This window comes from Calliphora vicina, chromosome 3, assembly GCF_958450345.1.
Source record: "Calliphora vicina chromosome 3, idCalVici1.1, whole genome shotgun sequence".
Taxonomy (NCBI): Eukaryota; Metazoa; Arthropoda; class Insecta; order Diptera; family Calliphoridae; genus Calliphora; species Calliphora vicina.
In genome coordinates, this window is record NC_088782.1 from 80,193,409 (window position 1) to 80,220,162 (window position 26,754).

Below are 26,754 nucleotides of genomic sequence, written 5' to 3' on the forward strand. Positions count from 1 at the left end.
TCTGTTCAGAACAAATAAATTGACAAGTTTGTTCTTTTTGTTCAGTTGTTCATTTTTATTCTGCGGCGTTTGACTGAACTAAGTGATTGAACGATTTGCAGATAGTGTACAAAACGAACAGCTGACAACTGCTTTTGGAAACAAATTTGGCAGGAATTTTAATAATGAAAAAAACAAAAAGATGATTTAATAAAATTCAAACAAATCAAATGTCATTTAAAATAATTTCAAAATATATGTTTCAAACATCTACAGAAATGTCAAACGATCAAAAAGAATAAAGTGATTAAAAGCGAAAAACTTGGCACTGTTCACTTGAACTTGTTCTAGAACAACCCAACTCTAGTTGTTTGTTCAGAAATCAGTCAAGTGCAAACTTTTTATTTTTTTTAACACATTGACTGCCAAGGCACTTTGAGCAAATAAGATGCTGGGGTCACATCATTATTTTGCGTAATATCTTCTAAAACGTCAATATTGGAATTTACGATGCTGCCAGTTGTTGTGACAGTTCGATTTTGACTGACTGTTCTTTCCTGAAATTATAAAAATATATAGTTTTAATTATTTGTGTTGATGTCTGTAGGTGGTAGTGGGAGCTGGAGAAGTAGCGCCACCTCAGTTGGTCTTAACCATAGGTCTATGAGGCGCAAATTTGTAGATCTGGGGCCGAATTACCGCATTAGATATCGAGTAAATTCGATCGTAATTTTTTGATTTGAGATTACGGCATTCGAGCATGAAATTTAGTACATTTTGTTATAATTACGATATCGATAGTTGGGACAATTAAATATATGCACTGTGTCGTGAGGACAGTGTGTCCTACGAGTCCTACGAAATGGCAAAAAGGAATTGTTTATCGGATACTCATTACAAATACAGAAAGTGATGAAGTAACTGCAGACAAGCAAAACGCTTCGCAGTTTGTGTTTGTTTTAAAAAAAAATTACAAATTCGTTCTAATTGAAAAGTTTCTAAAGTCATTTTATTATTACATATTTTATTTTTTAAGTATAAATTTCTTTAAAATATGTATAAACTTCTATGAACATTTTTATAAATAATTGCAATTTTTTATTATTATTTATAAAAATACCTTAAGGAAGGAATAAAATCGATTGTATTTCAAAATATTTAATGAAAAACTTTATTGTGTTTGGTGGGTGAATTTTCTTAGATACATACTCGAAACATCGTCTAAAATTAATTTGTATTCGATTCTAGTCATCGTATATTTTATGATATGAAATGGAATACCTTGTACTGAAAAACAGCCCCAAACGATAATATTATTGAAATCGGACCGATACCAAAAATTATGTTTCGGCAAATCCAAACAAACCGAATTTTTTTTTAATGTACTAGCAATTTCTGAAATAATTGAATTATCTTAATTTTATACCATGATTTACCAGAGCACCTCTTTTACGTGGTTGACTTGTGTTTTTTAGCGGACAGTTGTTTACCTTGTTAGAAAGATAATTTTTTCAAGAAGTTTAGGTTTATTGCAAATATTTAAAAAACAGTATTTCGATATGGAATTTTTTTAAGATATCGAAAAAAGTACCATTATTTACCCAATTTTACTACTTTCAATCGTTTTCCGGCACGTGTTCTAGTTATCCGATTGCAGTTATAAATTTTTCAGTAGTTAGTTTTAGCTACTAATGAACAAAATAAGACCCATCCAAAGCAAATCCATTTTTTTAGGGGCTTGTCTAATGTACATTAGGGCAATATCAAAATGGCCCTAGCATAGTCGATTAGACCATTGAAAGTTATTTTAAAAAATGGTATTACTTTTTCGCGGTTGTCACCACAAAACGCGCTAAAGTTTGGAGATAATTTGTTTTATTTTTTTTTTTGTCCAAAAAACGAAAATTGTTTTTTTTATCAACCTTGCTCTATATTTAAAATTTGCGGTTACGGGAAAAAATCTGCTGTTTTACTATAAAAAAATAAAAAAAAGTAATAAAAATTTGAGAAAATTATGACTTTAAAAAATCGATTATGTGGGTGAGGTTTTTATTCCAAAATGACCCTAAAAAATGTTATCGTAAATAACACAACATTTGACATCGCGTGATGCTAGGGCCAAAATTTGCTTATAGCCCTAATGTACATACTAGGGTATTCAATTAATCGGATTCCTGGTTTAATCGGTTAATCGAGCAAATAATTAATCGGGGTTTATATTTAATTTTAAATTATTCGATTAACCGAATAATTTGTATTTTAATTTTTTGTACATTAATAAGTATTTTGTTAATAAAAAAAAAACATAAAAACCAAACAAAATATAACAATTCAATAAAACAATAAATAGGGAATCTTCTGAAAAAAACTTTTAAAAAAAGAATATAATTTAAATGCTATCCTTTGAAACGATTTTTTTTTACTTTTTAATAAAACTTGACTTGACAAAACTTTCCCACTGATTGTAGAAATCGAAAGTAAGGCATGATAAAGAATATCCAATTTCTCAGTTATGTTTCAAGTTTTCTCTAAGCATATAAAATCCTCCATCATTCCATTGGAGTTCTTTTTGGATTTTTGTAGATTACGAATACTTTATTAGTTACGCCAAGTTCTGATAAAAGACTCGTTTCAGTAATGTCTTCTGTTTCGTCTAATACCATGTCGCCGTCGGACTCATTAGGACAAAGTTCATCATAGAAACATTCTAGAAAAAAGGTCATTTCCAAATTCTTTAGTTTCAGTTTTCGTACAATACTTCAAATAAACTATTGCTAGAAGGAAATGTTCGAGTTCAGAAATAAAATTTGTGTGTATTAAACTATATTTCTATATAAAGTGCAAAAAAAATTAAATTTCGGTTAATCCGTTAATCGACACAAATTAATCGGTTTATTTGTTATTTGAAAATCGTCAATTTTAAATCATTCGTACAGTTAACCGACCAAAATTAATCGGTTAACCGATTAACGGTTAATCTATTGAATACCCTAGTACATACATAAGTTTATGTACAACCTCCGTAATCCATTTTGCTTTACATCGAACAATCTAGTACGTATCTACATATAACATATTTATTTAAGACATAATATTTATCACTTAGCATCCTAATTTATTTATTCACACTTACATATTTCATACATATTCTACTACCATAATAACACCTACTCTGTATCATAATGTGCTTAATTGGTTGGAAATTTACATTCTAATACTAACATCATAAAAAGGTGTGCAATCTACCGCAAAACTAAGTTCATCTGGATGTGGTATTACAGACACTTCCGTGGGACCTGCTTCAGTCATGGTTGGAAATTTAGTGCAAGGAAACCGACTTGCTATTGCTCATGGACGTGATCTTGGATTATCAGAGGATAACGAAAGAAAGGTATTTATGACATACATCATTTAACACTGTTTGCACTAAATTTACTATCAATTTTTTATTTATTTTTTTTGTTAACGCGAGGTCTGATTGAAAAAAGATTATTCTTATCCAATATTCTTAAATAACAATGTGGTTAAAAAATCACATTCCAAACCGAACAGAAAATCTCTAATTTCTGATTTGTCATTTTCGATTTCAATGAAATTGACCACATATATTAAGGTAATTACTTCACCATTTTTTATGACGTCTTGAAGGACGAAGTCTATTGAAACTGGCTGAAATCGGTTCATTATTTCACCAAACCCCCATACAAATGTTCTCCCAAAATAAGACTTTATAGGTAATAAGTTTTTTATAAAGAGTGAGCCAAAAAACAAAAACGTATACTTGTATTAAGTAAAATAAAACTTAGGTCCTAATTTTGTAAATCACGTCACCAAAGTGATATTTATATGGAAAGCAAAAACAAAATTTTAAAAATTTGTTTTTGTTTTATATACAAAATTTTCAAATTATGAAAGGCAAATGAACGCTTGAAATTTGGTGCGTTTGTTCTGTTAAGAATTTGTATATAAAACAAAAACATATTTTTAAAATTTTTGAAATTTTGTTTTTGCTTTCCATATAAATATCACTTTGTGACGTGATTTACAAAATTAGGGCCTTAATCCGTTCAAATAAAAATTTCTCAAAAATATTGTTACGTTTTAACCTTTTCAAAACGTTGGTTTATTTCCTTTAAATAAACCGGATACTTTTGATTGCAAATAAAAGCCGTTTAGTAGTTTGAAAATTGTAACAACTCTTTATTTATTTAAAATGTACAACAACAGAATTAAATAGTCACTCAATGTTTTTTATACACGTTTATAAATTCGCAGAAATACATACACACTTTATAATGTACACGAATTCACTTGAAAAATACAGCACACTCATTTGATGTTTATTCGAAAAGCGTCTCTGATAAACTCAACTAACGACTGCAACCTCTGCCACTATTTATAACACTGCCATCTCCACTCTAGATTGCTCTTTAACTGTCAAAGTTCGAATATTCTAGATCATACGCCATCTGTGGTGTACTTTCTACAATGTTCTTTAACTGAATATTCGAATTCAAACAGCGTTGCCAACTTACTATCAATGGTCAACTGAAAGCTTTTATTTAATAATGCCCACAGATATGTTACAGTTTGTTATTACAGCACTGCTATTTGAAAGCATTATGCTACTTTTAAATCAGCCGTTAAAATCGTTATATTTGAATTCAAGTACAATTTCGTAACAATATGTTAATTTATTCAAATACTAGCTGACCAGACAGACGATGTTTTTGTTTTGTTGTCTGGGGCGTAAACAAATAATGCTGATGGTGTTCCGAAACGGAAACAGGCCATTGGTATCAAAGCGTCTTCTCCTTTGTACATTCCTTTATGTATTGTTGCTTATGCATCAGGTTTTGTACCGCAATTCGGGTGCCATTACAAAGACGTGGTTGGTTTATGTTTCGTAACATTATGATTGCCAATCCGACTTTCAGTTGGATATTGTGAGGTGGTAATGCGGGTAATTCTAGTGAGTTTAAAAACTCGGTTTAATATTTGACGACATCATTTTGGGAAGTAACGGAATCCACCGATTTGTACGTCACCAATTTCACGTTGAATCTTAAAATTCAATTCGTCAACATCAATGTTTTTCGCAGCCAATATAGCACTTTCGCTCAACCAATCAGGATTTTTGTAATTTTTTGCAACGTTTGGAAATACCTTTCGGATGAGTTAGGATTTTGATTCGGTGAACTGGCAGAAAGCGACGGGAAATTGAATGCAGCCGGTCGAAATATCAACCGGGATTTTTCAGTTGTCAATGTCCAGCAACTGTTTGGAAAATATTTCTCCAGATTGATCGTTCTGCAGCTCGACACGCATGTTCACAGTCAATTTGAGTTTCTTGACGTTTTTCCACAAAACGGTTGAACTTGTCCGTTCACCGGCTGGTGTTGACCGTGGAATCACTGGCAATGTTTGCCGAATATCACCTGCTATCAGAATCTAATGCCTCTCAAGACTTTTATATTCGCCATTGTACACTCATCCCAAAGTTTGGCCATCGCACTGTTGGATTTTCATTGATTTCATTCATTCCATCTTTCACAACATTCAAAAGAGTGTCGTACGCATATTTTTTTTTTGTCAATTCAACAGTGGTACGTTTGTTTGAACTGATTCCCTAAATCACATAGTCTTTCTCGTCGCAAATCTTGGTTAAATACTTCGTGCATCGGATAATACCTTGTTCGATATCATCAAGCACATGCCCTCAATTAATATCAAAGCCTCGTTGTAAATTTTCTCGCTCAGTTGCAAATTTGGATTTGATGTTCTAATACGCATCTGATGCAAAATATCACGAAAATGCCACGAACGTTGACTAATAGCAAACGCAAATAGAAACACTCATCGTTTCTTGGATGGACTGTGTAAAAGAGACCTAATGCATCGTTTGAAAATAAATAGGGGGAACCTGGAATTGGATTTTCTTGTTTCCGCCATTGAAATTTCTTTGACGATTGATTCCAAGTAATATCTTGGCATTCGAAGTATACCAGCGTTCGGGCAAATTCATCATTTCGGCGCATTTCAAAACATCTGGTCAATGTTGTAGATGGCGGAATTATCCACGCTAACTCAGCCATGTCACTGCCTTTGGTTACACATTTGCAGATGTATTTGATAAGTTGGCGTATTAGTGGGCGTGGACAATTTTTCTTTCTGTAAAACACTTTTGTTAGCCATATAGGTGCAGCCGTTTTCCGATTATATATAAATTGAAAAAAGTGGGCGTAAAAATGGGCATGGTTAATTTTTCTTTCCGTAAAAACCTAAGTTGAACTATGACGATCATTTGACAATTTATATAGAAGATTGTATATATTCATTAAACATTGAAATATTGGCATATTACTCGGTATTTCTAAATTTATTCACTTTTTCCGGAAATCATCCCATTAGAATTTTTATAGTTGCTTGCGTTACCTTTTTAGGCGAGGAGGTTCACTTACGATTAAAATCGGACATGACCTAGGATATCTTTGCTGTGTTCATGAATTCTTCTTTTTTACAAGAGCACAATACCTTTCTATAGGCCGAAGTTCCGAACAGTTGGGTGACATTACTGTTTGAATACCACTCAAGGGCCTTTTTTCGATAGTGGCCAAAATGAAACAGCGTTTTTGGTGAAAATTTCTTAATCCTTTTATCATAAACACTATGTTATTTTATAACATACATATAGATTTATTTCTACATTATATATCCAGGAATTGTCTAAGTTGCGAATTTTAATACCAAAGTAAGTTAAATACAATTGGCTTTTAACATATATTCGCCACAAATGTAACAAAACATATTAGGAAGAAATTATATTTATTTTATGATCACGCTAAAAAAAAATAAATCTTTAGTTTAAGCATAATCATGTAAGAGTTAAACATTCAAGTTACGAACATTTGTATAATGTTTTTAATACGAAAAACATATGCATAATATTGTAAAACTTCGAGTTATGTGCCAAATAGTTTAGTATATTTTCAGCGAATTTTAAATTTGTTTATATAAATTATGATATGTTTTTATTGTATATCGTGAAAAAATGTTGAAAGGATAAATCTGAAAAAAGTTAATTTTATTTATTTCATCTACAGATAACTCTTACAGATTACTTCAATTTAATTAAATAATTGTACAACATAAATAAGTTTAATTTAAATCTATTCAAGCTGACATTCAAATTTAATAAAGGAGAAATACTATTACATAATTTCAGGCATCTTGTAATAGGCTCATTTAAAGCATAATTTGCCCTATGCAAAGTATCCTCAAAAATGCGGTTTCTCTTCATATCACTTGGTGGATTAAATAATGTAAAATGTTCACAAATTTCGACACATAAGAACACACATCATACATAAGAAGGACCAGAGGCCAATATAATAATGTAAAAGCTAAATTTACAAATTTTTTTTGGATCCGTTCAATACGGTTAGATTCCTTTTTATAAAATGTTCAACATCTTTGCGATCTCACCTGGAATTTAGATCAACAAAGTTGATGTCAAAGAAAATATAATTTTGTGTAGAATACAAGTACAAAAATCCTTTTTTAATTTAAATAAATTTCTTAAAAATGTTGGTATCCACATAGGCGTTCAGCCGAAATAACTTTCGTATAGACGATGGGTCCATAATTGGTCATAGACTCCATATAAGGCCCACTTCCTAAATCACTTTATCGAACATAAATCTCTTAAAAATTTTGGAATCCAAATGTTTCAAATAGAAATGTTTTCAAATAGATATCACACGGCCTAATTTCATACCGATCGGTACATAATTGCTCATAGCTCGCATATAAGACTATTTCAGAAAATCACCTACATAAATAAATTGTTGAAATTTTAAATGAAAAATGTTTTTTGCTCATTTAATAATAGCTTGACTGATCATATATAAGAAAGATATAGAGAATTATGTCCAAAACACAATTAGTAAAAACAATATATATGATTTTAAATATTAATTTAATAAAAAGTAAAACAAAAAAAAGGAAATTTTAGGTTTTGTAAATGATTTCGTAATAGACGATAGATTCTGTATGAACAGAAATAATTGTGTGATTAGAAAATTCAAACGATTTAATTTTAGTGGAAGTCTCCGTAATATTGTTTCCATTATTTAAAAAATACTGAAAATTTAGACACAAGTTGGCTTAAAAATGCGAGATTTTTTAAAATTTTTAGCTTTTATTTTGAAAAATTTTTACAAAATAAATTTATGCAAAGTATTGGTCATTGTTGGCTATGACCTTTTCCCATCTTTCTGGCAACATATGGAATCCGAGGCAAAAGGATTGTTCATCTTTTGAGGCCAAGAAGGGATCAAGCCAATATCGGATACTCTGTTCCAAAGTGCAGCGTGTCCCAGAGTGAGCGATCTGCATCTATCGAAACAAATAGTAGTCTGACGGGGGAAGGTCTGGCGGGTATGACAAAACTTCAAGACCACTTCATTCTAAATAGTTTTTAACATGTATTGCATAATATGGCCGAGCATTGTCATGATGGAATATTACGATTTCATTTCTGGCCGCATATTCTGGGAGTTTTTCGGCAAATGTTCGATTCAAACAAATCAGTGGTGTTCCGTACAATTACCATGATATGGTTTGGAAAGATTTCAGCAGCTCATAATTGCCCTTTTGCTCCCACCAAATAATGCTCTGAAAGAATGAAGTGGTCTTGAAGTTTTGTCATACCCGCCAAAGCGCCATTTGCATTGGTGTGGATTCGGCTGGTGGGTCGGGCTTCATGTACGATTCGGTGCAAAAATGATTTTCTATATAGCGTTCAATTTTAATTTGGGGCATGCTAAATCAAATTTCAAGGTCTCCACAGTGAGGCAGAATCAAATTTTTTTGGCAATAAATCTGGCATTTCTAAACGGCTAAAATTTTACGTGGGTGTAGCCAAGGATTATTCGAGTTTAAGATATTAAAATGGGCCATACAAATGATCCAGGGCGGCGTTATTGGGGCTCACAGTAGGGTACCTTCGACAAGTAAAATTTTTAAACACGTGCCATTTTTTTGTTTCCTATCAGATTTCAATGATTTTTTATATTTTTGGAAAGCTCTCAAAAATGGTATTTTTACAATTTTGCTTTAGGGTCCACATTTCCTTCGGGGCTGGGAAAATACTTTGGTGATGAATAGGGAACATATCAAGGTTTCCAAAGCTGCTTTTTGTTTTCTGATCTCAGCTTTGGGATTTTAGAAAATGTGGCCCAAATTTGAATTTTTGATAAAAAATAGGTCAAATTCCGAAAGCCGTAGGGGCGACATATTTGAAAAATTTTACATGTTTTTTATACCGAAATGTTCTCCGTAAAGATACCTTACAGAAAAACATAAAATTGTTATATGTTCTTAAAGAAAGTTTTTTTAATAAAAAAAGAGTTAAGTCACCTTTTCGCCCAAAAAACAGCAAAAATCTACAATTTTTTAATATTTAAATTGAAAATCGTTTATGTTTGGATCCATAATAGATATTGACCTCAAATATTTTGTATATTATTACTAATTTAGTTTTCTAACTAACAAAAAAAATTCCATTCGGTCCAAAATTATGCCCTATATTTTTAAAAGAATGGGCCAAGGTATGGCCAAATTTTAAAATTAAAATTTTTAAGTGGCTATCACCCTTATCGTAGTTGGCGTTTTTGTGTCGTTTTTTGAGCGTTTTTATAAAATGGTATCGTGGTTGGCGAAAACGCCAGTAAATACGACTCTGTATACAAATCTATTACAAACTACCCGTTAAAACGGTATCGTGTTTGGCGTATTTGCCTGCCAAAACAGAAAAAAACTGTCGTTAGAAAATTTACTCACGACAAGAGTAGAAACAAGTAATAAATTTTACATCAATTTTTTTTCAGATGATTTTCAAACGTTTTAGATTAAAAATTTCGACGAAAGCACAATATTTTAAGTTGGTTAAAATAATGGTTAAAATAATGGAAAACGAAAGTCATGCAACAGGTAGTGGAAATTTGAAACAGTTTATATTATCACCATTAGGTTTTAAGCGACCGTGTTTCTCCAAAGCAAAATATCTCGCTTATACAAATGTTCGATATTATTTTAATCGAAGAAAACGATGAAACTGCTGCTAAAAGGCGTAAAATAAGTTCTAGTGTTACTTTTAAAAAATCGTCATCTTCTTCTAAAGATGAATAAAAGCGCACACTCAACATATTTATTTAAAAAATAAATTAATTTTTATTTATGCCGCATTAATAAAATTTAAATGAATTTTTGTAAACAGCTGTGATTTTTGACAGTTGTTATAACAGGCTGCTTCAGAATCAAATAAAATTAGGTAATCTGTTACAATATGATTCTTTTACTTTGCTGGCGTAGTCGAACATTTTTCACGATACAATTGAATTTTAAATACGCCTACAAATACGGCAGTCGTCTAAATACGCCTACGCCAACCAAGATAATGGGTATAACTCGAAAATTAGAAGAGATAAATAGTACACGCAAGCATATTGAAGACCTAGCCGACCGCTTTTCAAAAATATTAAAATCTTTGAAATCGGATAGGAAACAAAAAATGGCACGTGTTTTAAAATTATACATGTCGAAGGTACCATAATTTGAGCCCCCATATCGAGCCCCCTGGAGCATTTGTATTTATATATATTTAAAACGTAATTTGATGCCAAATATGATTATGTAAGCTTTTTATTTATTTATTTTTTTATTTTTAGCATCAACTGATTACTAGTGTTTTACGGTGGAGAGCGACTACCTCACCAGATCATGTTTTGTTCACTCTCTTAAATTCCAAAGGTAAGCATAACAATTACTAATTTTATTTTTAAACTTTAAAAACTATATTGAGGGTATTCATTTCAAAAAAATGGAAAATTACACTCTTATTTTTTTACACAACAAACACAATAAAAAAATCCCAAAAAAAGTTATATTTTTTTTTGTGGTATTTTGTTCATGTTTTTGTTGCTTAAAAGTGTAAAAAAATCAGAGCGTAATTTTCCCTTTTTTTGAAATAAATACCTTTATTACCTATATTTGAGTTTGGAAATTCTCGGGAATAACAATTTTTAAAATATTACAAATTCATAGTTTTATTTAAAACTAGCTATGTCTACCTTCTTCACGATGTTAACCCCAGCAATATAAAACTGTTCAGGCGTGGTTATAGTTCCGATCTAGCCATTATTTTGTCCTTATATATTAAATAGTAACTAATACAAATTTTGAAGGCTCTAACTGTGTGTTATTCAGATTCAAAATATTTACGTCATATTGGAACTGACATGGCTATATTTCCGATACCTTATTTTTTTTCACCACTTTACAAAATGTTTAAAATTAACGGGTTGTCTGAACTTATCGAGGGTATCGGAAGATTAATGAAAACGCCATCGCACAGTGGTATAGACAAAACAAGTGGGAAATAAATTTTTAACTTCTAAACGGTTAGACCGATTTGAATGAAATTTGACATGCGCTAAGTTTATGTTTTCAATTTGGACTTCATGGGCGCGGCCAGGGTCCCCAAAGTAGGACATCTACCCGATTTTCGCCAGTTTTAGTCGGGAATTCCGGGAATTATAAGCTGACGAAACTACATATGTAGGTAGAACTCTATTGTTTTACAGTTTTTCGCTTATATATTTAAAAAAAAAAAAACATTCGGAAAATTGCAGTATCCAGAAAACGAGGTGAATAATCTTATATGCCAAACCGGTGCAAAAAATTCTAGAAACAAAGGCCCCTACTTTTGATGGCAGCACACCATTTGGTATTTTCAAGTTCCTTTTTAATACTGTTGCCAAGAGGAACTTATGGAACAATGATGAAAAAGCTCTAGAATTGATTTTGCCCTTAAAAGGTAAGCAGCAAAAGTTTGTGAAAAAGTTTATCTAAGACTTCAAAGTATATACATATTAATTTTCTTTATGGGGTCGCAAATGAAAATTATGGAAATACACATAACGGTCATAATCTGAATGGATCTAACGCATAATGCGTATGGATGCTATTAATATGCACTTATGAAATTATAAGTATAAGTGAGTAGCCATCATTGAAATTAAACTATTATGACGTACTCATACTCTCGATAAAATTGATTTATAAGTATGCGTAGCATTAAGTATGAATCCGAAGCGTCGCGACGTCGACATAATACTCATACGAACTTAAATCTGTTTGATTCATAAATAACCTCAGCCTGACTTATAATTTTAGGTACTTACTATTGATTCAACTCATTCGACTCATGCATGTTTAATTTTAGTATGTATTAGGGTGGGTCACCCGTGAATGAAGTTTTTTTATGGACACGGTGACAAAAATGTGCCAAATTATAAATATTTTCATGTCACTAAGTTTGGCTGCAGTCTAAAATAATTTTCTGCCTCAGGTTTCATGTTGAATTTTTCAAAAATGTAATTAAAAATAACAATAGAGCATGATGAGTTTCATCAAAATCGGCCCAAAAATATATAACATTTCGCTATCTTTAATTTAGAAATTCCAAATATTGAAATATTTACCTTTGCCTTCACAATTTAAGGTTTAACGTTTTCCAATTTTAGTAAAACTTTCATTCGCCAAAAAATGGCCAATTATTTTTTTATCTCGAAAATTTAAAAATTTAAATCGCAGGTACGGAAAAACTATAATGGATGTTTTCATATTTTTATTGCCTATTATATTCTCAATAAATCCCAATGAGATGATCAACAAATTCTGAAATTTGTTTAATAAAACTTTTAAAAATTTGAAAATGGAGTTTTCAAACTACCGTTAAAAAAATTTATTTCTTTTGGTCATACCTGCGAATAGGTTAACGGTATCCTATGATACCGGGGTTTTCGGGATTTCCTAAATCCCGAAAACCGAATTTAAATCCTCTTCAAACTAAATTTATTTTATCTTAGATGAGGAGCTCGAACAAAATGAAAATATTTCGATTGCTAAAAGGCTAAAAGATATTATTTATAAATGTAAAAAACCCAAATAAAAATAACGAAACCAAATTATAATGTAGATTTGCAACTTGCAAAAGAAATAGATAATTTTATTTCTGAAGGAACAAGAGTAAAATACTTGCAGTATTTGCAAACGGGTTTGCCAATGTGAAAGATGTTTTTCGGCAGCAGCATATGTCGGAAACAAAATTTTTTCCAGAATGGCAAATGAAACCATAGATGCAATAGTAGTCCTAAGAAGCTATTAAAAAGCTGATTCCGTACGGAATGTGCGACCAGCTTCGCACTTTGCTTAAGCAAATAAAATTTGACGAAACTCTCTTAAGTACATTATAGTTTGTCACATACATTTTATATGTATTCGCACAGTTGCTTAAGCTGACTTAAGCTAGTGTATGCATATTATAGTTGGGCCTTTAGTTTTTTTTCCTCATGTACCCATAATCAGAGCACAAGTAGGGAAGTGAAGAGAATGTTTGCTATTAAATACGAACAAGTAAGTAGACGAAGTTAATAGAGTACCGAAAAAAAAGAACACATGAAATGTGAACAAGAAAAAAAGAAGTACCTAAAAATGCATGTTCTCTTCATGTTGTACTGCAAGTATATGCAAATAAAAAATAATACAGATTTAAGAATATATTTCTATAATTTTAATAAATAACCATTTTAAAATATGCATAAGTGAATAAATAACAAAATATATTATAAACTTGCCTCATTTATTTCCTTTTTTTATTAAGAAGAATATATTAAATTTAAATTGTTTTTGCCAAACTTCACGTAGTACTGCAAGTACCGCTTGAATTTTGGTTGTCGCTTGATACTCGATATGTTCTCTTCATGTATGTTGAGAGTGCGAGCGTAAAACAAACTTGTACATACTTGACTAGTAAACATAAAGACGAGTAACAACAAATACATACTCGGTACATGAATGAAATAAACAAGATTGGGACATCGACAATTCCGTTATTTTAGTGTACTCTTTTACTCTTTTTTTTCGTGACGTCAACAGTGACCCTTTTCTTATGTTTTGAATGTAAAATACTTATTTTTTATATGAAATTTCAAAACAAATAGTGAAAAATAAATAAAAAAATTAATTAAAAATTAAAATGTGGTGTGCAGTCAAAAATTACAATAATAATAACTAGAATCGCCCGGTGGCCGCAATTCGACCACTTTTAAACGCTTTTTACCACTTTTATGGAAAGAATTTCTTTCTTTATTATGTTCTGCAAATCTAGAGAAAATAACATTTTAAACCATATATGTTTCATCAATATTGGTGGACAATAACATACTTAAAAGTGTACCACAAAAAAACGTGTGGCCTATTTATATATAAGATAATAATAAAAAATCAAAGTCGTGAACTAAAATATAGCAAAAATATTGAAAATTAATAAAGTAAAATATGTCTAATAACATAAAACCTAAACTACATTTTATTTTATTAAACATAAATACCTTTTAAACATAATTATTGACTTTTCCATTCTAAATCACATACAATTTTCATATAATGCAATCAGTTTGGGTCACTGTTGACGTCACTGAACTTAAGAGAATTTTTTTAAGAGAGCCATGTCGCCATCTGTGTTTATTTCTTTATGTACTCGGTAATTTTGTTGTTCTCAAAAATATGTATAGTTCGAGTAAGTGTACAAACTTTACAAGTACACGTGTACTACTTAACAACAAATCCATTCATGTAAAGGTTTAGTATGTACATTAGGCTGGGTCGATTTGTATGGACGATCAAAAAGTAAAAAATCGTATAGAAGAAACGAAATCTACGGAAAATTCTAAGAAAGTTTCCTCAAGAAACCATAGGTCTAAAATCAAATCTGGTGCATTTCGACTTTTATCCAATAAATTATTAAAATAAAAAAATATGTATATTAGGGTGGCCCTTAATAAACGAAAGTTGGATTTTGGCCATTCTCACCCTCCAGTTTGGTGAACATTAGTAAAAAAAATCATCCTGAAAAAATTTTAGGTAAATCGGTTGGGGTTAAGTTTTGAGATGCATTTAAGGAGTGAGATCGAAAAATTCTTAACATACATATATGTTTATAAAAAAGAAACCACTAAACTTACAGCTTTAATTTTTTTTTATTTGATTGAAATTATTATTACAATTTACAAAAAAAATTATTTTTATAGTTTTAATCACTAGTGATGAAATTTTGAACCTTTTTCGGAAACCCTTCCATTAACGTTTTTATAGTGCTTTCTGTCACTTTGCTCGAACATGTAGTCCATCTCCGTTTAAAATCTACCACACTTTTGGACACCTTTTTTGTACTCTTCAATTCTCTTTTAACAAGAGCCCAATATCTCTCCACTGGCCTTAGCTCCGGGCAGTTTGGAGGATTTGCCTCTCTTGGTACAAATACCACATTATTGTTCTTGTACCACTCAAGGGCTTGTTTGCCATAGTGACAGGATGCCAAGTCAGGCCAAAAATAAGTGGACACATTATGAAGTCTTATGAATGGAAGCAGCCTTTTTTGTAAACATTCCTTGATGTAAATTTCGGTATTTATAGAGCCCGTTGTAACAAATGAGTGGCTTCTTTTGCCGCAACTGCATATTGCTTGCCATACCAAGAACTTTCTGGGAAATTTTGTCTGCTTTTGGGTCCTAAACTTTTCTTCAACATTCCCTCGAGCATCAGCAACATAAAATTTTTGACCTGGAAGTTGCGAAAAATCTGCCAGAACATACGTTTCGTCATCCATTATGCAGCAAGAATATTTTTTTATAAAACTTGACTTCAATTTCCGTGCTCTGTTTTTGGCCTCTAAATTTTTAGTAGCGTTCCTGTCAGGAACTTTTTGAGCCTTGTATGTTTTTAAACCTGCATTAGCTTTAACTTTTCGTACCAAATAGTCCGAGCACTGAGCTAACCGGGCTGCTTTCCTACCGGATGTGTTGGGAGCTCTTTTGAAAATGCGTTCTATTTTTTTGGCTTTAGAAACATCATGTGGACCATTCCTTCTACCTGAACCAGGTTTTCTATCAACTGACAAGTTCTCCCGGTACTGTTTAATAACATTGGAAACAGTTTGACGGCAGACCTTTGTATGCTTGGCCAACTTTTTGTAAGACCAAGTTGGGTTTTGTTGAAAATATTTAATAATTTCAGTACGCACTTTTTTCTGGTCACTCATTTTAATCAGATTAACAAAAAAATTAATATAATTGACATTACACATAATAACTGACATGTTTTTCAAAGGTAACTTGATCAAAAAAAAATTCAAATAATACTTGGGTTAAAAAATGTAATGAAAAACGTGTGTTAAGAATTTTTCGATCTCACTCCTTACAAGGGGAAAAAAATTCATTTTTTCAGTTTTTGTAAAAATTTTGCCATTAAAAAATTACTTTTCTAATTTAATTTAAAAGAATCGAAAGGTGTACGTAATTGTCGTTCTATTGAGACATAAAAAACAGAAATCGGTCAAAAAATGTTAAAGTTATTAAAAATTCGCCAGGCCATTAACGTGTCTCAGGCCGCTAGAACAAGAAATGTAGGAACAAAATTAACATATTTTGATAAATATTAAAATAAAAGCTCATTTTTACTTAAAATATGTCCATATATACTTGTATATGAGTTTTTGTCTTCGTAGGATACCGTTAACCTATTCTTAGGAATGAACAAAAAAATAAAATTTTTTTAACGGCAGTTTCAAAACTCCATTTTCAAATTTTTAAAAATTTTGTTAAACAAATTTCAGAAATTTTTGATCATGTCATTGGGATTTATTAAGAATATAATAGGGAATAAAAATGTGAAAAAATTATGAAAATATCTCTTATAGTTTTTCCGTACCTGTGATTTAAATTTTGAAATTTTCGAGAAAAACCATTTATTTGGCAATTTTTAGGCGAATGAGCTCTATTTCCTTACTCTTGTGAATTTTAAGCAAAACTTATTCCGAATATTATAGTCCAGATAATTCTAAATATATTCTGAAACTTTTACTGAAATCGGAAAATGCTAACCCTTAAATCGTGAAGGTCAAAGGTCAAATTTTTCAATATTTGGAATTTCTCTTGGAAAGATTTCGAAATGTTCGAAATGTTGTATTATTTTGGCCCGATTTTGATGAAATTTAACAAAAATATAACACAAAGCCTAATATTTACAAAAACAATAGAAAAATTAACCCTATATAGCACTTGGTGTTAAAATGACCCCAAACTTTTAAAATCATAATTTGTTTATGGTTTTAGAAGTTTATTAAGGGCCACCCTAATGTATATACCGAAATATCATTGGATAAAAAATGAAATGCGCAAGATAGGATTTGATTTTAAACCTATGGTTTCTTGAGGAAATTGGGGAAAATTTCTTAGAATTTTCCGTAGAATGAGTTTCTGATATACGATTTTTCGTGAAACAAATCGACCCACCCTAATGTACATACTTTATTGTTATTTCTTTTTATACAATGTACTCATGCAAGTATTTTATGCTTTTTAGTGTCTAAGAAAAATTAATTGTTAAATAAAAAATTTACCTCGGGTCATGATTTCGGGATTCTTTACCAAATCCCGAACCCCGGGATTTTCAAAAATCAGTCCCGATTAGCATCTCTACCTGAGACACGTTAATGGCCTGGAGAATTTTTAATAACTTTAAAATTTTTTGACAAATTTGTGTTTTTTATGACTCATTAGAACGACAATTACGTACATATTTCGATTATTTTAAATTAAATTGCAAAAGTAATTTTTTAATGGCAAAATTTTTACAAAAACTGAAAAAAAAATATTTTTTCCCCTTGTAAATGCATCTCAAAACTTCAGAGGGCTTGCGGCACGTCTTAACCCCAACCGTTTTACATAAAATTTGTTCAGGATGATTTTTTTACCAATGATTTGACATCTTCGATTTTAATGGAATTTACCACAAATATTATGGTTTAAAGGGCTTCCTGAAATCGACGAATTTTTCTTTGGAATCCCATTCCAGTTCAAAAATATCGCGATCTGAAAACTGAAAAATATGTTAAAATTTTCTGAAAGTATATACACATAATTGCCCATAAGTATGAATATGAAAAAGTGTACTTTTAATAACGCTTTTCTTTGTAACTCCTGAACTAACTAAACTACAGGTCGCAATTTCAAAGATAATTCGACAGAATTTGGTACAAGCTCTTGTATGGACTCAAGGACGAAGCCTTTTGAATTTGCTTAGAATCGGTCCATTATTTCTCCTAGCCCCCATACGATTGCAGTATCTGAAAATAGTTAAGCTCTCATAAATATCTTAGTTACATATACACTCTAAAAAATGCATGTAAAATTACTACAATGAATTGAGTAAGTTTTCATGTAAAATTACAGAAAGTGCTTAAATTTAGGCACAATATGCTTATACAAATTTATTACATACTTTTGAATGCAAAAATACATTCAAAATTAAGTATTTTAAATATTGATCAACATGTTTATAATATAATAGACATGTTATCTTTATAATTACACATATTGTGCTTAACCTTCGCTTTCATAGTATCTACCGAGGTAGATATTTGGATATTCAGTTGTTAATAACTTACACAGTTTTTATCCACTTTGAAATTGCTTTCAGCTCAGTTATCAAAATTTGCCGAATTTTTAGAAAACAAACAAATATAAAAAATTAAAGTAAGATTATAGAAGTTTTTTTATATTTTATATTTTTGTGTATACGGGTTTATGAATACTAGGATCGCCTGGTGGCCGAAATTCGACCACTTTTAAAACGCTTTTTACCACCTTTATGGAAAGAATTTTTAAATATTTTTTTTATATTGTGCACATCTACAGAAAAAAACCTTTTAAACCATATATGTTTCATCAATATTGGTGGACAATAACATCATAAAAGTGTACCACAAGAAAACGTGTGGCCTATTTATATATAAGATATACCGTGGTAGATATATTCAAATTAATGATAATTTATATTGGTTTTATTACTTAATTAGCTTTACTTTATACTATCATCAAAAATTATTCAAAAGCTTATCTTAAATACATTCAATTGCTGTCTTGTTAAAAAACACCATCGTATTTTCGGCTCGAGATTTATTTGTGCGATGCAAAGATTTGTACCCAAGGAATTCAAGAGTAATCTACGTCCAGAGTAATGTATTTCCGTACTTTGTGTGTTGTTATTGTCATATACTTTAAGCTGCTATAGCTGAAGAATCCAATGAATTGAAAAAAATCTCCACAGGCCAACGTATTGTTGCTCTTTTGGTTGGATATTGAGACTAGGGTTTGGGGTTTCCCGGATAATTTTATTTCCCGGGAAACGGGAATCCCGGTATTTTTTTCAACTAGAAAAATAAGTAAAAAAGAAAATTATTTTACAAAATTGTGTAATTTTATTAAAAGAAAACGAAAAACAATACATTACAATTCTACTAACATAAAACAAAAAAAAGTTGGTTAAAATATTTGGAGATCATTTGTTACTATAAAATTAAATATTAGCGATATTTATGATGTAGAGCTCTTGTCTTGGTAATAGAGAAAAAGAACCTTTATAATTCGCTGTCGATCAATATGTTAATTGCATTTGTAATGCAGTTTTTAGCTTCTTTCTTTTAATTTTTCTGTTATATTTTTTATTATATTTTTTTTATAAAATACATATATTTTAAAATAAAATTTAATTCATTTTCAAAACAAAAATTACCTCATATACATAGTTTAAAAAGTGTAAATACTGTTTCGCTTTAAACAGGTTGTGGTTTTATCGTTAATAAAGCATTATAAAGACAATCTAAATTTTTTCTCCGATTGCGACTTTCGACTTTCAGCATTTGATTTTAAATGTTTAGGATTTTTTTTTTCAATATTGATGGAATAATCTAATTCGTTTTTAAAATTTTGCTCCATTTGTATTTCGGAAACATCATCATCATCGCTTTGAACTGATGAGGGAACATTGCTGTCACATAGGCATATGTATGAACATTGTATTTTTGTATTATAATTTAGCTTATTATGTTGTGAAGTTATAAGGAAATTTACATAAGTCTGCTGTTATATTGTTTATTAACTTTACATTTTATTGCAAGAACCATTTTTTGAGAAATCGTAGAATTTTTAGATAACAGCTGTTCATAAAGAGTGTTCATCATTCCAAAATATCGGCTTAATGATTCTACTGTATCCTTAATGGGAATTAAAGCCTCCACTAATATTTGAAACAAGCCATTCATCAAACAGAGATGTTATATTTAAATCTATTAAAGTATTTTTAATTAATTTTAAATTTCCCGGGCGGGAATTCCCGGACCCCAAACCCTAATTGAGACTCATGTTTTTCCCGTATCAACGCCTCCTTTAGTTTTATTGTAAAATTGGATGACTTCAGATGCATAGATGGCTGTAAAATTACTTCTTATAATATGTATTAGATAATTTCATACAAAAAATTTAATAAAGTGTGTAATCGTAATTATTTCAAAACAATAATGTAGAAATTGTCAAAATTTATTATTTTATTTTTTGAAAAGTCTTTGAAATTCTTTACAAACAAACAAATAATTAAAAAAATAAAATTGGCAAAAGTTAACAAAATTTACGAAAAATTACTGCTGGAAATCATACAGTATCTGAATGTAAGTCATCTAACAATAAATCAGATCTTTGTCATATTGTAGTCTAAAGCATGAAAAGTTACCTACTATAAATGGAGTAAATTTACATGAAATTTTTTATTTTTTTATTTCATATTTTATTTATTGTATCTTCACAAAATAATGTGAACTATCAGTAATTTGTTCAAATCTTAAATCTAAATATTATTTTTTATTTACGTCCCCCCACAGTTGGACGAAAAATTATGTTTAATTTATAGATCCTATCATTAGCGCAGGTTTTTTGGATTCCTTCTTCTTATGTCCGTAATTTCAACACATAGGTATCTACGGTGTAAAATAACCAGTAGACAAATTTACCTAAACGGTAACTTGACATTGATTTCAAATCAATATCTACTGGATAAAATTACTAAATATTTTTACTCCATAAGTAACTAAGCACTAATAGATATGTATTTGTTGAAATTACGGACATTAGTCGGATGTAGCCATTACTTCTTAATGTTCGTGCAAGAGGGTTTGGATGAACTTCTAACTTTTTCAAATATGACTCCGCTTGTTTTTTTATTTCATTTTTCACCAGGGAGACACCTAGGTCCTTATGAATGTTAATATTTCTTACATACCAAGGCGCTGCTGTTATCATTCGTAATATTTTATTTTGGAATCTTTGAATTTTTTCAATATTAGAAGCTGAGGCCGTGCCCCATAATTGAATTCCATAGCACCATATGGGTTTTATTATTGAGCTGTACAGCAAAATTTTGCAATCTAAACTCAATATCGAGTTTTTACCAATTAGCCAGTAAATTTGTAGTAATTTTAACTTCATTTGAGTCAATTTCGTATGTATATGCTTTTTCCGAAGGCTTGCGACACGTCGATGAGAGTGCAGAACAATATTTTTTTCTTCAAATGTCTTGGATATGATTTCTACCAACCTGTGAGTTTGTTCTATGGTGTTATGTTTTTCTCGAAATCCGAATTGATGAGTTGGAATACAATCAAAATGATTCAATATCGGCTTTAACTTGTGCAATAACAGTTTTTCGAATAGCTTTGATATATTTGACAATAGGCTAATGGGTCTATATGATTCTACTTTACTGTGATCTTTTCCCGGCTTAGGTATCATTGTAACTAAAGAAACCTTCCATTCTGGTGGATAATATTCAAGGCGTAATATAGCATTAAAAATAAATAGGATTATTCTTAATGCAATTTGGAGTAGATCGAGGAGCATCTTGTTACTGATTTTATCAATACCAGGTGATTTTTTGGAGTTTAAATCAACAATAGCCTTGACAATCTCTGAAACGAAGTGGTTCAGCTGCAGTAATATGGGGTAAAGTATATGGTAACTCTATTATGTCGATTAACTCGTTTGGGGAAAATACATTCTTTAGATGACTAACAATCAGGTTTCCTTTTTCAGTATCGTTTCTCGCCCAGCCTCCACTGGAATTACGTAGAGGGGGTCTGATCATAACAGGTCTTTTTAATTTTTTTGTAGCTCGCCATAGAGAGTAATTTGAGTACTGGGTGGCATCTAAGTTCTCCAGATATTTATTAATTGAGTCAGTTTTGCGTTTGTGAAGAAGCATACTGAGGCGTTTGCGACATTTTCTAAGCTCCGTTTTAAGTTGAGGGGATCTGTAGAGTTGCCACTCTCGACGAACTCTTCTTTTTTCAGCTAATAACTGTTCAATGTCTGTAGAACAGAGTCTATTGTATCTTATTTGTTGGGTTATTTGAGTGGCGTGTTCAACAGCAAGTTTTATATTTTGTTCAAAATTTTTGAGTGAGATATCGATATCTTCTGGTGTTCTTAGCGATATATTTTCTGTACTGTGTGTGCTAATATATTTTCTATATTTCAACCAATTTATTTTCGCGCTTGATATTGCAGAGTGACCAGTCGGGGATACTATTTCTCGGGGGTTCAATAGAGTAACGAAGGTGGTTGAGTGATCCGAGGATAATTCTAATGAAGATTTAACCTGCATTAGTTCCATTGGTAAATTTTTTGTAACTGCAAAATCAATGACATCGGGTATTTTGCTTGGGTCAGTAAGCCAGTATGTTCGTTCTCCGCTCGACAGCACATTCAAATTCAATTTAGAAATTGTATTAAACAAAGCGCGAGCTTTCGGGGTTACAAGTCTTGATCCCCAGTGAGTATGCTTAGCATTATAATCACCAGCTGCCAGGAATCGGGGTCCTAGTGATTCGTAAAAATGCTCATATTTGTTTTCAGTAATCGAAAACCTTGGAGGCTAATATATCGACGAAATTAATAGGTTTATGTAGCAATCATCCAAACAGATTGTCGTAGCTTGAAGATAATCTTCACAAATATCACACATTGAATGGTGTTTGATACGAGTTTTAATTAAAATGCCAGAGCCTCCAATGCTCTATCTCTTGGATCATTTGTGCCATAAAAAACATATCCATTTATCTTAAATAAACTTCTAGACGTCAAATGGGTTTCCGAAACTAACATTATATCAACTTCATGACTTTTTAGAAAATACTCGAGTTCGTTTTTATGTTGGCGAATGCCGTTTGCGTTCCAAAAACATATTCTTCGGCAGTTCATGGTCTGTTAAGCACAGCCTGCAATAACATTGATTGCATCTTAAGCATTTCTTGCATCATGTTACTCATTGAGTTTGTAAAGTTATTTACCGATTGCACATGAGTTTCTATTGTAGATTCTAGTCTGGTAAAATTGAAAATTGGCGTTTGCTCTCTTACCTCTGGGTTCATATTTTGGTTTTGTGGTTGACGGACTTGCGTCTGAGTTTGGTTGTTTCTTAGTACAATTCCATATGTTTCTTTGTTGTCATATGTCTGTTGCAACGGGGGGTAGTTAAAATTGTTATTTAATGGCTGAGCGGGGAAAATCTTCGGTTTATGGCTTTGTAATTTTTTTAACAATTGAGTAGACAGGACAACCCCTGTAGTTCGCTGTGTGGTTACCTCCGCAATTGCTGCATTTTTTCATGTTAGGATCATCCTTGGATTTGTTACATTGGGATGTGTTATGCAACTCTCCACAAATAACACATACGGGTGGCAATTTGCAATATGCCTTGGTGTGTCCATATTCTTGGCAATTCATACATTGGACGGGGCCAAATCGTTTATGTGGTTCCTCTACCGTAATTTTATGATGCAATAAGTACTTCAGGTTATATATGGGATGTGTTTCATTTTTTTCAGGTTTATGTCAGGTTCAAGTTCAACACGGAAGAGTGGTTGGGTTTTTTTTTTCGCGATTTCTAATGTTATCACATTTTTTGTCTTAAAACCTTTATCTTCTAAGGTTTGCTTTATTTCGAGTGGTTCAACATTACAGTCAATACCTTTATTACAACCTGTAGACCCTTGCTTCCTTTCAGCTGATAAGTGTAAAAACTTTTCTTTTGAGTTTCAAAATCTGTTACAACCAAAATCTGAACATATCAATGCAATCTGAACATATCTAGGCACTCTAAATAGCTGTCAAAAATCACTTTGTAGCATACAAATGTTAGTTTTTTTTATTATTTTTTGACTCTAAAACAAAAATTTGTTGTTAAAAATTGATGTTCGAGTGTATACTTCTCTATTGTGCTGCAATAACGAAGAATGCAAATCATTATCGGTATGATCCGGGTGCATCACTTTATCCAATATTGATCACACAAGACCGGCTTGATGCAAGATATGAAAAAACTTTAAAAATTTTGAAAGTGGGCAAGGATTGTAGACCTTCTGAAGAGTAAATATAAGCTTTTTATATACGTTTTTGATATCGGTGGAAACCTTATGACTTGAAGATTGTCATTTTAGTGAAATGAATTTATTTTGTGTTTTTTCGGACGTCATTTACCTTAAAAATTAACAATATTTTAAGATGGTGATTTTCCATCAAGAAAAATAAAAACTTTGAATTAATGTAAAATTTGAACACTTACAGACATCAGAATAAAATTTTAAAGTAATATAGATATAAATGTTCTTAAGTCAATAAAAACTTTGAATTAATGTAAAATTTGAACACTTACAGACATCAGAATAAAATTTTAAAGTAATATAGATATAAATGTTCTTAAGTCAATGGCATCACTAATTTTGCCATTCTATGTTTTCAAACACCGAAATTCATAAAACGGGGAAAATGTGTTCCAAAAACTGATTTTTTTTTAGAAAATAGCCCACTTTGACATTATTTACAGTATGATAGTAAAAACGTTTTGTATGTATATAAACAACATATAGGGCTATACAAATGTGATGAGTTTTTGAGGATCGGTGCTTTGCGTTTTTAGAATTTTTTACTCAAACCTAAAATTTTGTTCAAAATTGGCCAAGTTTGGATAGGGCTGCGGGGTACAATGTCCGCTTAAGTTAGTCAAATTTTACTTTATACGTTTCTGCCTTAAGTTCTCTTTCCAGATCATAAAAAAATGTATATAGTCCCGTAGAAAATTAATTTTTTATAAAATAAAAAATATGGGGACTTTTTTGGGAAAAAACTTAAAAAACATACGCATACAAAGTTGAAATATTTAAAACCTAAAATTTTGTTCAAAATTGGCCAAGTTTGGATAGGGCTGCGGGGTACAATGTCCGCTTAAGTTAGTCAAATTTTACTTTATACGTTTTTGCCTTAAGTTCTCTTTCCAGATCATAAAAAAATGTATATAGTCCCGTAGAAAATTAGTTTTTTATAAAATAAAAAATATGGGGACTTTTTTGGGAAAAAACTTAAAAAACATACGCATACAAAGTTGAAATATTTAAAAAGATGCTTCAACTTTGGATACGTGTAACTTTTTATAGGGACGAAATAATTGTTATCTGGTTTGTTTTATTTTCTTTAGAATATACGTCATATATAAAAAAAATTTCGACCTTTCGTAGGCCCATCATATATAAAATACGAAAATAGATCGAGCAAAATTTAAAAAAAAAATTAAAACTAAATAGCTCTTCAACTAAAAGATAAAAGCATATTTTTTGTAGACCTTATAAAGGACTATCTATATTTTAAATTTCAGCTCATTCGGAGCATAAATCGCTTTTTGGCGATTTTTTTTTAAAATGTGTGACATTGAGGGTCCACCCACTGATCCCCATTCCGAACACCTCAGCCGAGTAAATAATACAGCACAACATAGAAGTGTGGACTTGATCATACTATTTTAACAAAAAATCTTTGTTTTAGCGTCAAAAAATAGTAAAAACGAAAATTGTTAAGGTACAAAGTGATCTTTATGTGCTATTTAGAGTGACTAGACACATTCAGAATGCATTGATATGTTCTCAAGAGTTGTTCAACTTTACCGTAGCTACAAATTTGCTAAACATTGTTAGTGAAAAAAAAGACCATGGAAGTAATTCTAAAAAAAGTAAAAAAAAAAATTTTTCTTTCTATATTTTTTCAACAAAAGTGCACGAAAAAGCTATCTATCTACATAGTTATATTTCTATAACTAATTGTAAGAAAATGAACTATTTTCGTAATTTCATTTCAGATTGTTTCCAAACAATACCAATATGTTAAGTTAAACTTGTGTACAGTACAACTTTTAACATGTACGTCAATTCATTCACAATCATTCATTTCTAGTAATCGAATATGCAATAAAAAAATTGTGTGATATACCTACCTAGCAATATCTCAAAATCGACTTTTTGCGAAAAATAACTTTTTTATTGTAGAAAATTTATCTTTGGGTATCAGAAACAATGTTTGTCCCACGAGTTTTTTTATGTCTGAATTTTTTGAAAAGATACCGTTATTTTTATGTTACCCCCGAAAATCGCCTTTTTGATCCTTAAAACCAAAAAATTAGGCTTGACACTGTTCCGCAAATTTATCCAGATATTAACAGTGTTAGGTCTACATTTTTTCTGAATGTACCAACATCGAAAAAAATCTAAATAAGTGTTATTTTCTTAAATTTATAAGAAAAATGTCATTACCACCACCTTGCTGCCATTTTTTACAAGAATTGGTGAAACAGAAAAATAGATAATTTCAAAACCTTTCAAAAGAGGTATCTGTGATAAAATTCTGACAAAAATAAGGAATTAATCGTAAAAGTAATAAATAGTACACCGAATCTGTTTTTTTATAATTAAGTTTATTAATATCAAACGAGTTTAAT

At 30.8% G+C, this 26,754-nt stretch overlaps 1 protein-coding gene across 2 annotated transcripts in view; it reads left to right on the plus strand.

Annotated features, from left to right (window-relative positions):
• Positions 1-26,754, plus strand: part of DIP2 (disco-interacting protein 2) — a 282,433-nt gene that overhangs the window by 186,133 nt on the left and 69,546 nt on the right. The window contains exons 10-11 of one of the 2 annotated variants that reach the window (XM_065505424.1): positions 3,261-3,370; positions 10,710-10,791. In XM_065505424.1, the coding sequence (XP_065361496.1) occupies positions 3,261-3,370; positions 10,710-10,791 (192 nt within the window). Of the gene's footprint in view, positions 1-3,212; positions 3,371-10,709; positions 10,792-26,754 lie in introns of both variants that reach the window. The other variant, XM_065505422.1, reaches the window with a different exon arrangement.